General features: G+C 39.0%; 1 protein-coding gene across 5 annotated transcripts in view; it reads left to right on the forward strand.

Annotated features, from left to right (window-relative positions):
* Positions 1–13,478, forward strand: part of LOC120320432 (dipeptidyl aminopeptidase-like protein 6) — a 410,598-nt gene that overhangs the window by 68,809 nt on the left and 328,311 nt on the right. For all 5 annotated transcript variants that reach the window (XM_039371276.1, XM_039371273.2, XM_043206775.1 and 2 more), the window contains exon 2: positions 4,803–5,095. In XM_039371276.1, coding sequence (XP_039227210.1) covers positions 4,890–5,095 — 206 coding nt within the window. In that variant the 5' untranslated portion in view covers positions 4,803–4,889. The remainder of the gene's footprint in view (positions 1–4,802; positions 5,096–13,478) is intronic.

The raw sequence follows: 13,478 nt of genomic DNA on the forward strand, positions 1-13,478 counted from the left end.
GCGCGAGGGCCACACATCTCTGCGTATCCGAAGAAGTATCACCACGCTGGAAGCGGCCAGCTGATGCGGGACCAAGGAGGACATTATAATTTATGCTTATATAGTATATGTATTATATACTATATTTGAGTATCAATTTGTACAAATTTGTACAATTGGGCGGAACTATTTCTGCCCGAATAGATGTATTGCAAGAAAAGCTATACAAACGATTGTTAGGAAATAGTAAAAAAAAAAGGAAAATATTAAATCATTACAATAGGTTTTCTATATGATTTAGGGATAACGACATAAGTAAAACAGACCATAATAAGAAGAATGCATAATGAATGAATAACAAGATAGAATGTTATAATTAATTTCCCCAGCTAACTACTCACCTAGTGGAAGCAGAACGATCAGATAACCGTTACTCAGCTAGTGGAAGGAGAAATATAAACACTGACCGTTTTTTTAGTTTCTCAGTTATCGTGGGCGTGGCAAAAAGATTTTTGGCAAATCGAAAGAAAGTTACAAGATTAACAAATATGAAAAAAAAATATTAAAACATTTTTTAAAAGTGTGGGCGTGGCAGCTTTGGGCGGTTTGTGGGCTTTAGAGTGGGCGTGTCAAAAAGTTTTTCTGCAGATAGATAGAAATTTGCAATACTAATAAAAAAATATCAAAACATTTTTTTAAAGTGTGGGCGTGGCAGTGGGTGAACAAACTCGCGCTGCGCTTTTGTCTCTGAAGTCTGTATGCTAAATCTATACTTTCTAGCTTTTGGTCTCGACGTTTATACGGACATGGCCAGATTTACTCGGCTATTGATCCTGATCAAGAGTATATAAATTTATATATGGTCGGAAATACTTCCTACTGCCTGTTACATACTCCAATAGAACCAAGTATAAATGTAAAGTAGAGTTGTGTATCGTAGTTATCAACGTGCCTGCTATGCGATAGTATGCGAAGTAACATCACCAGAACAAAGGGAGAGGAGGGAGTGGCGTCGATGAAAATCTAGCGAGTGCAAGGCGTATGGAGAGCAGAAAATTGGGATTGTGAAGATAGGGTCGTGAAGTAGTAAAAGAGGGTCGAGGGATCAAGTCCGAGCATAGAAGTCTATGACTACTACTACAAGTCTAACTATATCAATAAACGGGCTTTTATGTCTTACATCTGAGGCTCGATCCGGTTAAATTTGTTGGATACATAAGCTATTGCAATCGTCATCATGTAGTCAGAGGAGAGCGAGTACATGAGCATGAGCGAAGAAGAACAAGAGCAAGGAAGAACGCATGCTTTAACACGATCGCAAACGCGCTATGGAAGGGATGTTGGAAAAGGAGAGAATCAACAAAACATAAGTGAAGTGGAAATACAAACTGAAGAAAAAATGAGTAACGAGAGTCTTCAACAAATAATTCAGTTACTAACGCTGAAAATTCAAGCGGACGAAGCCACTGACAGAGAGCGGAATAAAACAACAATTTCAGCTGAAAATTTTGTTTATGTGGCTCCGGACTATGACGGAGAGACTTTTCCTGTGAAGAAGTGGTTCAATAATTTTAAACAAAATGCAGAGCTGTATGACTTGAGCGAACAACAGAAATACGTACAAGCACGTGGAAAGCTTGCAAAAGGTAAAAAACGTATTAACTAGAGAATTTCAGCGTACAATGAGAAGTGCTGACTTACATGCCAAACTGAAAGAGCGAAAGAAGAAGATGGATAAGAGCTCCCACGGGTATATTTTGGTTATGAAAAACAGAGCAGCACGGGAATCGATCGACGAAGAGTCCCTTATTGGATACATTGTGGACGGGTTAGATATACCAAGTGAATTTAAATTTAACCTGTACAGCTACAAAGAATTTCACGATCTGAAAGATAAATTTTCCACTACCAACGCAAGTGCATGTCCAATTAAGCCAAGACGTACAGTGGTGGCAAGAAAAACATATAAAATGCCAGCCACCAAAATACTCGTTGCTTTAATAGCGCTTGAGAAAGGATTGCAAGACAGATGCAAAATACTTTAAATGTAAAGGCGTGGGACATATTGCAAGTGTGTGTCCACAAGTATCCAGATCTATGCAGGTGGTTCAGTCTTCAAAACGACATAAAGCGATAAACGTGAACGGAGTTGAAATAAATGGTCTGGTGGACAATGGAGCGAATGTGTCAATCGTTTGCAACTCAGTTTTTAAGAAATTGACTGACGTGAAACTAGAAAAACGTTTCACTGTACTGCGAAGCCTAGGAGCCGTGTACGTCGATAGAGTTGGGGTAAAACAAAAATTTTTTGTTGTTTCGGATAATAATATTGAAGATGACGCCCTGCTTGGTTTTGACTTCGATCCAAGTTTCGTGTCACATTGGACGAGAAGGGGTTCACTTTCAACAAGCTGTCAGCGCGACCAGACAGCGCGGGACATAATGAGCTAAGTATATACAATATTGTCGAGACCGAAAATAACTTAAGCGTTTCTGAACAGTTGAAGCCGATAATTCGTCTGTTGGTCGACAATTACAAGGCAGCTGAATCTCCAATCGAGTGTCCTTTACAAGTCAACGTCAAGTTTCGCAAGTCAAATGGTCATAGAAAAGAAGGAACGCGGAACAAACAGAATTTTTATTGATTTCCGTCAGGTGAACAGGATGGTACTTAGAGACAGTTTCCCTGTACCCTTAATTGATGAAGTCCTGGAAAAGCTGCAATGTGCAAAAGTATTCACTATCATGGATCTCGAAAACAGTCTAGTCGTCGCTACACTGCATTTAACACCAAAGAGGGTTTATTTGAGTTCTGCAAAGCACCGTTTAGATATTGCAACTTACCTGCCGTGTGTAACCGTTTTGTCAATGCCATTTTTTAAAACTTGATACAAGAAGATGTCATGCAGATTTTCGTCGACGATATAATCATATTCGCTAAAACAAACGAGGAGTGCATATTCAAGTTAAAAAAAGTCCTGGAGACAGCAGCTAAATATGTATGGCGCATACAGTGGAAAAAATGTTCTTTATTGGAAAAGAGGATCCGATTTTGGAGGACGGCCAAATCTGGCCAGGAAAGGAAAAAAACTGGCTGTTCAGAAGATTTCCCGACCCCAGAACATTAAAGACAGGATTTTTTAGAAAATTTGTAGGAGGGTATGCAGTAATAGCCCCACCGCTGACAAACTTGTTACAGAAAGACACGGAGTTTATATTTGAAGCCGAACCAATGAGCGCAATGAACCAGGTAAAGGATATAGTGTCGAATGAACCTGTCCTGCAGTTGTATAACAGGGAAGCAACAAACCGAACTACATACTGATGCTTCTATGAATGGGTTTGGCAACATATTAATGCAAAGATTCGAAGACAAACTATATCTAGTTGCATATTGGAGCAAGAAAACTTCAACAGCAGATGTAAAGCGCCACAGTTGTATTCTAGAAGTTAAAGCTGTGTATTTATCTGTCAAGAAGTTCCGCTATTACCTACTGGGAGTCAAGTTCAAGTTGCTCACCGATTGGGCAGCGTTTTCTCAGACGGCGAAGAAGAAGAAGGATGTACCTAGAGAAGTATCTGAATGGATTCTGAATCTTGAAAATTTCTTATTGCAAATTGAGCATCGTGCAGGAGATAAAATAAAACACGTCGACAGTCTGAGTGGCTATCCGCTGGAAGTTTTCGTAGTAGCGTCGGAGATCTCAGTTCAAATGAAGAAGCTCAGCAGAAAGATGTCTTTGTCCCAGCAGTTCTCAACGCGCTCAAGTCGTTTTGTGTTGACAAGGGAGAAAAGCCACTGCATACTCTTCATGTTGATCATCTCGGACCAATCGATGCCACTTCTAAGCACTATCGGTTTATCTTTGCAGCCGTAAATGCATTTACCAAGTTTGTGTGGTTATTCCCAGCCAAAAGCACTGGAAGCGACAAGGTCGTAAAAAAGTTGCACTAATTGTCAGCCAGTTCGTCTCATAATGGCAGCTTTGGGCGGTTTGTGGGCGTTAGAGTGGGCGTGGCAAAAAGTTTTTTGGCAAATAGAAATTTACAAGACCAATACAAAAATGAAAAAATATAATAAAATTTTTCAAAATTGTGGGCGTGGCAGTTTTGGGCGGTTTGTGGGCGTTAGAGTGGGCGTGGCAGCATGATTCGACAAACTCGCGCTGCGTCTATGTGTCTGGAGTCTGTGTGCTTAATCTCAACTTTCTAGCTGTTGTAGTTCCCGAGATCTCGACGTTCATACGGACGGACAGACGGACGGACAGACGGACGGACAGACGGACGGACAGACGGACGGACAGACGGACGGACAGACGGACGGACAGACGGACGGACAGACAGACGGACATGGCCAGATCGACTCGGCTATTGATCCTGATCAAGAATATACATACTTTATATGGTCGGAAACGCTTTTTTCTATTTGTTACATACAATTCATAGAATCTAGTATACACTTTTACTCTGCAAGTAAGGGGTAAAATTAAGCAAAACAATTTTTTATCTCTGCGCTCAATGTTTGCAATTTTAGCGTTAATTCCAAAATACTTTCAATACAGATTTAAATTAAAATAATCGTATCACCACTTTCGTATCTAAAAATTTGGAGTTGAAAGTGGCACCTCACCTCAACTTACCTCGTTAGAGTATAATGGTATTAACGATTTTAGCCAAGTCGAGTCTAACCAAAGACATAAATATTTTTATTTTGATTTTTTTTTTATTTCATCCCTGGCTTGATAAAAAGGCGATGAGAATATGCCTATTTTTCTGGAATTAAACTATAATATTATTCTAATTTGATGTATTTATTTTTTAAGCTATCTCAATTTCTGAATCTGTGGCAAATATGCAATAGTCATCGCGGCTACATAAATAAATCATAAATATTGAGCATTATTGAAGAAATGCACACTAATATGGCATCAGATCGTGGTGGAGGAGGCGGTTCTTGGAGACTACCACCAGATGAAACTTTGCAGGTGCAAGATCCAAAGCAAAAAGATCATGATTTCGATTTGGATGAAGGTCACAATTGGCGAAGTATAATCTTTTCATTGCTTGTTATAAGCTTTGTAGTAGCTGGCATCGTCACTGCTATATATTTATTAGGGTAAGTACCTTTTACTCACTTATTTCTTCATGTAAGTAAGCACTATCGCTGTAGAAAGCGAGAATATTCGTTCCTTTAGATGATTTCGGGATTTGGTTTGGGATAACCAAAGGTTAATAACCAATAAACATTCGTTGCCTATGCGTTTCTACAAATTTAATTCTCCAGCTACCTTTTTATGTATACACCACGAAAGTTTCAGGAGGTTTCTGGACAAGTCTCAATAAAATTCAATTAAAAATAAAAGAGAGAACGCTATAGTCGGGTTCCCCGACTATCTGATAACCGTTACTCAGCTAATGGAAGTGCGGGAGAAAGTTTTCAGCACTGACAGTTTTTGGGGGTTTGTGGGCGTTAGAGTGGGCGTGGCAAAAAGTGTTTTTCCAAATCGATAGAAATTTAGAAGGCCAAAACAAAAATGAAAAAATATTAAAACATTTTTCAAAAGTGTGAACGTGGCAGCTTTGGGCGGTTTGTGGGCGTTAGAGTGGGCGTGGCAAAAAGTGTTTCGGGAAATCGATAGAAATTTACAAGACTAATACAAAAATTAAAAAATAACAACACCTATTTTAAAAGTGTGGGCGTGGCAGTTTTAGGCGGTTTCGTTAAAGTGGACGTGGCAACATGAATCGAAAAACTTTCGCTGCGTCTATGTTTTTGGAGTCTGTGTGCTTAATCTCAACTTTCTAGCTTTTGTAGTTCCTGAGATTTCGTCGTTCATACGGACGGACAGACAGATGGACAGACGGACGGACGGACAGACGGACATGGCCAGATCGACTCGGATATTGATCCTGATCAAGAATATATACACTTTATAACGCTTACTTCTGCCTGTTTTATACTTTTCAACGAATCTAGTATACCCTTTAACTCTACGAGTAACGGGTAAAACCAGAGAGAATGCTATAGTCGAGGTCCCCGACTATCAGACTTGGCCCCGCTACACAGCTGCAGACTTACCAAACAATTTAAAAATATCAAAACATTATTAAGAAATGTGGGCAAGGTAGCTTTAGGCGGCTTTTGGGTGTGAAAAAAGTTTTTTTTTGCGCATCGGTAGGAATTTACAAGACTAATTAAAAAATGAAAAGTATCAAAACACTTCGAAATTTGTGGGAGTGGCAGTTATGGGCGGTTTGAGAGTCAAAAGTGCATTGAAAAGAGTAGTTCTTGACGCGGCCATTATTCGCGAGCTATATGGGAAATATAGTACATTTTGTGACTGTTTGGAAACAAGACATCCAGTTTTTCCCCTCTAATTATTCATCGTAGGTGTGTAATTCTATTCGTTCCTATCTACTCAACGTCACTTAGGTATAGTTTTGTATGACCACTAAACGGTAACATATTTGTTTTGAATTAATAAACATTATACTAACAGTAATTGACTTTTCAATTATAAACCAAAACTTATTTTTTTCTTCGATACGGATTATTGAAGTTGGAGATAACTATGATTTTATGATCGCAAAACGATGATCGTAAACGACGATCTATACATTCTTATTTTGTATCGTTCCCCATTCTCATTCGCCAAGCGAAGTGTGATTCAACAGCATGGCTACCGAAAGTTTGTGTATGACATTTAATGCATTCGCTATTTTTGTATGCCTAACTAACTACTAAGGCGCTTCCCATCGAAGCAGAGATTGATTTAACTACCAAGGCCTTAATCCCAGTCTTTAAACGATCTATTGGATCTTCTGACACCTGCCCATTCCTGGACTTGAGCTAACCGCACTATGCCACCTGGAGATGCCCGAAAGCAAGCGGACAGGTGGACTTAGCTAAAAGCCTTTATTCAACGATTTTGGAAACACATGTAAAGTACTACTTGACCCTGCACGAGCCTACCAAACGGCATTTAGAAACTAAAAACCTTAACGACGACAAAATTGTGGTACTGAAAGAGCATAAGTTACACACATCTAATTATTCTAATTATTATACGTAACTCGTAGAGTAAAAGAGTATACTAGATTCGTTGAAAAGTATGTAACAAACAGAAGGAAGCGTTTCCGACCATATAAAGTGTATATATTCTGATCAGGATCAATAGCAGAGTCGATATGGCCATGTCCGTCTGTTTGTCTGTCCGTATGAACGTCGAGATCTCAGGAACTACAAAAGCTAGAAAGTTGAGATTAATCATACAAACTCCAAAGACATAGACGCAGCGCAAGTTTGTTGAATCATGTTGCCACGCCCACTCTAACGCCCACAAAGCGCCAAAAGCTGCCACGTTCACACTTTTGAAAAATGTTTTGATATTTTTTCATCTATGCATTAGTCTTGTAGATTTCTATCGATTGCCAAAAAATTTTTTGCCACGCCCACTCGAACGCCCACAAACCACCAAAAACTGTCAGTGTGGAAGACTCTCCTTCGTACTTCCACTAGCTGAGTAACGGGTATCAGATAGTCGGTAAACTCGACAAAAGCGTTCTCTCTTGTTTTAATATTAAATGTCGATGGACTTTAATTCTTGATTATTCAATGAACACATTTAGTATAAAAAAAAGTTCATTCCTTAAACTACTAACCTGGCTTGGTTTGGTCCTGGCTCACGGCGTCCTGAATGCAGATTTTATATCCGCGCAGCTCCTGAATCTCCGTCGCCTGCATCAACGTTCTTAGAAGCCATTACATTCTCTACTTTATGGGCTGGTAGAGAGTACATATAATGAAAAATAAACCAGAACAAGTTGGGAATTATTTGATAGCATCATGTATATACTTTTCAAACTATCATTAACGATTACGTGGCCAAACTTAACAAATTTTGACTATGCATATTTTTGGCAATCAGTTGACATGTCATATTTGGTGTAAGCTGACAGTAATTCAGTTTTTATACCCGTTACTCGTAGAGTGAAAGGGTATACTAGATTCGTTGAAAAGTAAGTAACAGGCAGAAGAAAGCGTTTCCGACCATAAAAAGTATATATATTCTTGATCAGGATCAATATCCGTATCGATCTGGCCATGTCCGTCTGTCCGTCCGTCTGTCTGTCCGTATGAACGTCAGGAACTATTAAAGCTAGAAAGTTGAGCTTAAGCATGCATACTCCAGAGACATAGACGCACCGCAAGTTTGTCGATTCATGTTGCCCACTCTAACGCCCACAAACCGCCCAAAACTGCCACGCCCACACTTTTAAAAAATGTTTTAATTTTTTTCCATTTTTGCATTAGTCTTGTAAATTTTTATCGATTCGCCAAAAAACTTTTTGCGACGCCCACTTTAACGCCCACAAACCGCCCAAAACTACCACGCCCACACTTTTGAAAAATGTTCTGATATTTTTTTATTTTTGTATTAGTCTTGTTGATTTCTATCGATTTGCCAAAAAACTTTTTGCTACGCCTACTATAACGCCCACAAACCGCTAAAAACTGTCAGTATGGAAATTTCTCTATTGAACTTCCACCAGCTGAGTAACGGGTATCAGATAGTCGGGGAACTCGACTATAGCATTCTCTCTTGTTAGATACTCGGACGTATCAATGTAAATAAAACTTTTTTTAGTGCAGAAGTATTCTTTAATTAGATCTTTGGCAAGGGTATCAGTCATTTCTTTATAACTGATTTTTATTCCGATTTTATGGAAATATTTTATTATCTGGACGTCGTCAAAATCGTCTTTTATGAATTCGAATTGTCTTTTATAATAATTAAGAGGTCTTTCTGTTATTGAGATGTGACTTTGGTTGTCTTCTGGTGCACTATTCACAGTAGCTGCTGTGGAAACGGAAACTGGGTCATCTTCTCCTAGGAAGTTTTCTTGTATTTGGGCTCTAGATAGAGCGTCAGCGACGTGGTTTTCTTTACCGGGTAGATATTGAATCTTATAATCGTTTTCGTTAAGTTTTATCTTCCATCTCTGTAGTTTCATATTGGGGTCTTTCATGTTACTTAACCGTCGAACTTTCTACCGAATAGCTAGGACCTGAAATATTTTGTTACCCATACTATAGCTAATAGCTCTTTTTCTAAGGCCGAATAGTTAAGTTCATGTTCATTTAAAGTTCTGCTTGCATAGCAGATGTTTTTATGTTCTTGGGATAATACAGCACCTAGGCTATATTACTCGCATCTGTTTCTTCTCGAAGTTGGGATATATTAGGATTGGATCGGACGCGATGAGTACTTTTAGTTTTTCGAAAGCGGACATATAATCATTATCATGTGTGTTAATTACTGCTCCCTTTTTTAGTTTGAGAGTCATAGGTTTTGCTATTTTTGAAAAATTGGGAATGAATTTACGGTAAAATCCGCATAATCCAAGGACAGATTTTATTCCTTTTGTGTTTTTAGGAATAGGGAAATTAACAATTGCATTTATTTTGTTAGGGTTTGGTTTTATACCGTCTGTTGTTATAATGTGACCGAGAAATTCGGTTTCTTTCTTCAGAAACTCACATTTATCAAGTTGCAATTTTAGATTAGCTGATCGTAATTTATCAAACACCTTTTTTAATGTCATTATGTGTTCCTCCAATGAAGGAATAAATGATAATATCATTCAAGTAAACTAAAAAATCTTTACAAATGAAGTCTTCTAAAAGATTGTTCATGCAGCGTTGAAATGTTGCTGGTGCATTTTTCAGACCAAAGGGCATACGACGAGTATATTCATAATGTCCATGTTTTGTTGAAAATGCTGTTTTAGGTATTGATGGTTGGTCCATTTGAATTTGATGGAAACCTTTAGCTAGATCAATGGTTGTGAAGTATTGACAGCGTCCAAGCTTGTATAATATATTATCCATTACGGGAATAGGGAATTTGTCGTCAATGGTTATCTCATTGAGACTACGATAGTCTATGACTAATCGAAATTTTGGTTTACCAGAAGCATAGCTTTTCTTTGAGACGATCCAATTTCATGAACAATAGGGGGACTTAGTTCTATCATTTCATTAATTTGCCTGTTGACTTCTTGAGCAAAAACTTGGGGGTACTCATATGGTTTTTTATAAATAGGGTCTTCGTGTTTTGTATGAATAGAATGTTTAATCGTAATTGCAAAAGTCAAATTTTCACCTTCCTTGTACTGTATTCAAGCAAGACGTGGGAAAGTGGTTCCCCTTCTTCAGTATTTAGATGTTCTAATCTGAATACGTTAGATTCTCCTAACTCGTCGTCTAAGGCGTAGTTAGAGGATGTTACTAGAAGGGCTTCTTCTATGTTAGGGGTAATAAGAGGGTTTTCCTTAGATTTAGAAGACTTGGGACACTCATCGGTAGTCTTGATTAGATTAGAAGATTAGATTAGAAGATAGAATTTTGATAGTTTCCTTTATTCTTATGAGGTTGGGGTTGGGTTGTGTTAGGGCTAGAGTTATTATGGGGTTTTGTTCGGTCATTGAAGGTTATTTCGCATACACCTTCTTGTTGTGCTTTTTGTTTAAGTTTAGATACTGTCGTAATGTCATGTCTGGCAAGGGTCATAAATAACATATCGGACAATTTTCTCATGATAACATCTTTGATTGTATTATTTAATGCATTTGTGTATAATACCGTATTATGGATATTATTTTTTAACATAAGTTTATTCGATATTGTGAATGATTTAATTTCTAGCTCTTCGACGAACTTACGGATACTTCCGCTGAAGGGTGTGTTCTAGAAACGACGGAGTAGTTTTTCACATAGTGTTTGGGTTTTGTTTTCGCTGATGAGCGCGTTCATAAGGGTTGGCCACAATGTTGCTCCGGATAACTGGGAAACTCATTGGGCATCTCCAGCAAGTTGCACCTCAATCGCGCTGAAGAATACATGTCTTTGTCTGTTGTCGGTTGTTGGGTAAAGTCGAAGTATGAATTCGATCCCTCGGATTAAAGCATTGAGCTCTTGGGTGTTACCACTGAATGTTGGTATTTGCCTAATTTGACTTAGGGCTTGATTAAGATGGAGTTCCGATAACAGTTGGACTTGTTCGGTTGCCATGATCGATTTATGTTTTAGCTGAGTTTTTGGTTTTTGGTTCTTGGTTTTTTGTTTTCACACTTTTATTGATCGTATGCAATAGGTTTGACTATTGTGTGTCAACCACCGATTCTACGTAGTTCATTTTCGTTTTGTTTTTAAACATTTATTATTCGTATGCAGTAGGTTTGGCTATTGTGTGTCAACCACCGATTGTACGTAGTTCTTTTGCGGATAAAAAGAGTTAATTGTATTACGATAGTGGGCGGTTGTTTTTGTTATTTCAGTTGGCTCGCCAAGTGATCGAATGTTTAGGGGACGTTGGCGCGCCACAGAGTCTAGACTTTGGAATATGATATCTTTGATTACATTTTGTACTTAGACATTAATATGTGTGTGAGTGTTTACAATAGTGTGTGTGGGTGTTTAGTATAGTCTGTGCGGTTGGGGAGTTATGGGGTTAGAATGGATATGTTGATTGTAAGCAGCATGATCTTGGGGTAATTGGAAAGAGTCCTGTTGGATTTTTTCATAGTTTTACCTGTAAACTTTTCGTATATGGCCTTGTGCCTTATTTCTAGCCTTAAATGCCGAGAGACGGTACCACTTAAATTTCAGGCAATACCATAATTTTTAACATTTAGCAACAGCATCTCTAAATCAACTAAATGCAATCTTTTTTGTTCTCGCTGTTTTCTGCCCCGATTCATAAACCCTGTCTGACTAATGAACTTTGCGGTCCAACTAAAGTTTAGTCAATTGCAGTTAGATCGTCTTTTGACTTCGCTTTGAACAATCCATTTCTTTCTGCGCTCCGAATTAGTTTCTGTCAATACCAGCAGTTGGTTAAAATAAATTTTGTTTACATTTTCTTTGTATACACAAAAAATACTTCGTTTCGTGATTAAAACTTTTTTAAATAGTGCACAATTATAAACATTTATTAAACCTTTTGAGTTTCTTTGTATTTTTTTGTTTTTGTTTTGCTTACTCTTTTTATGAACATTAACTGCACTGATCCTCCGCTCTCTCGGTCTCCCACATAAATCCAAAGTTCTAAGCGTGAAGAGTGCGCTCTTGCGGTACATTTAAATGCTCGCTTGCAGTTTCGATTATGTTCCTGTTTACAGTGGTTCGAAGTAAACATAGTATGGACACAAATGGTGTCTTCTTCCAAAACAGATGCCATCAGGTAATAAAACCTGATTAGCTTGGCTGACATTTTGGCTGTGCAATAAAATGATGGCACTTAGTGTTCTAGCGGCAGAATATTGAGTCAAGGCTATGGTAAAAGTTGGACCATCAGAAACACAATATGCAGCGGCAAAAGCCCAAAAGGAGGGCTATGGGCTTAGGGGAGCGTGATCGTTCCCGGACCATTGCTGTGCTCTCAAGGCGAACGCCTTGCTAGCCGCAACTTCCTGTCCCTTGCTCTGTCCCGGCCGGTCCTGCCAGACGCCTGTTCAGTTCCTAACGACGCTCCTCGCAATCGCCCGGTTTACGCTGCAGTCCCTGTAGCAAGATGACCAGTGAAAGACGAATGTTCCAACCTAACCCTTTCCTCTAGCTGGTGCGGACGGATCTAATCGGTCTGCTCAGCGGCTTCGTTCTGCTGTCTCGCCCGACGGGTGCCCGACGCTTGAGCGGAGGATCGCCGTCGTATGCGGACTCACGGTCTCAGTTTGGAGACTTTCCTTGTCCCGAACGTGTCGACGTAGCGATCTTGTTCCTTGCTGACTATCACGGCTGTTGCTCCCTTGCTGACTTCTTTGCTTTGCGTTGTTTACTTGTATCCTCGTTCTCCTTGACTATCGAGCTTTCGGCCTGCTTATAACGATTTTTTCTTCTTGTCTGCAGTCTCCGGATCCAAAGTCCACGGTCCAAAGTCCAGCTAATACCTTTGTTCTCCTTACCCTGGCACGTCGACGCTTACTGTTGTCTTGCTGTCCTGCTCCAGTTCGTGCCGTCTTACTCTCGCTCGCCATGTTTTCTTCTTCAAACCGTCTTTACTCCAAACTCTCTTTCTACCAGATCTGTTTCTCAAAACTCTCTTTCTGCAACTTCTCGGCACTGCCGTTACTGCGTGTTGACTTTTTGCGTAACTGGCAACAGGCAGGCCCTCCTCCCACAATTTTTATTTGAGTTCGCAGAGTTTTAACTCTTGTGAAGCAAGTTAACTAAATTGAATTCTGAAACAAATGAACTGAATTGAAAAAGAATATGGCTGTTCAGAATGTTGATCGAAGGATTTTTATGAAATAGCGAGGAAGGGTAAGAAGTGGTTTAGTATTAATGAAATTATAAAACTGTTTTGGATCCTGCGCGAAGTGGAATTTACAACGGCTTAAATAGTTCTTGTAATACTGAGCATACTGAGAACCGGTATTTTGTATAAAGTCTGGACTTAACATTTCTTAGGTGTGTAAACCAAGGAGGTTTGTTTGAG

This window comes from Drosophila yakuba, chromosome 2L, assembly GCF_016746365.2.
Source record: "Drosophila yakuba strain Tai18E2 chromosome 2L, Prin_Dyak_Tai18E2_2.1, whole genome shotgun sequence".
Classification (NCBI taxonomy): domain Eukaryota; kingdom Metazoa; phylum Arthropoda; class Insecta; order Diptera; family Drosophilidae; genus Drosophila; species Drosophila yakuba.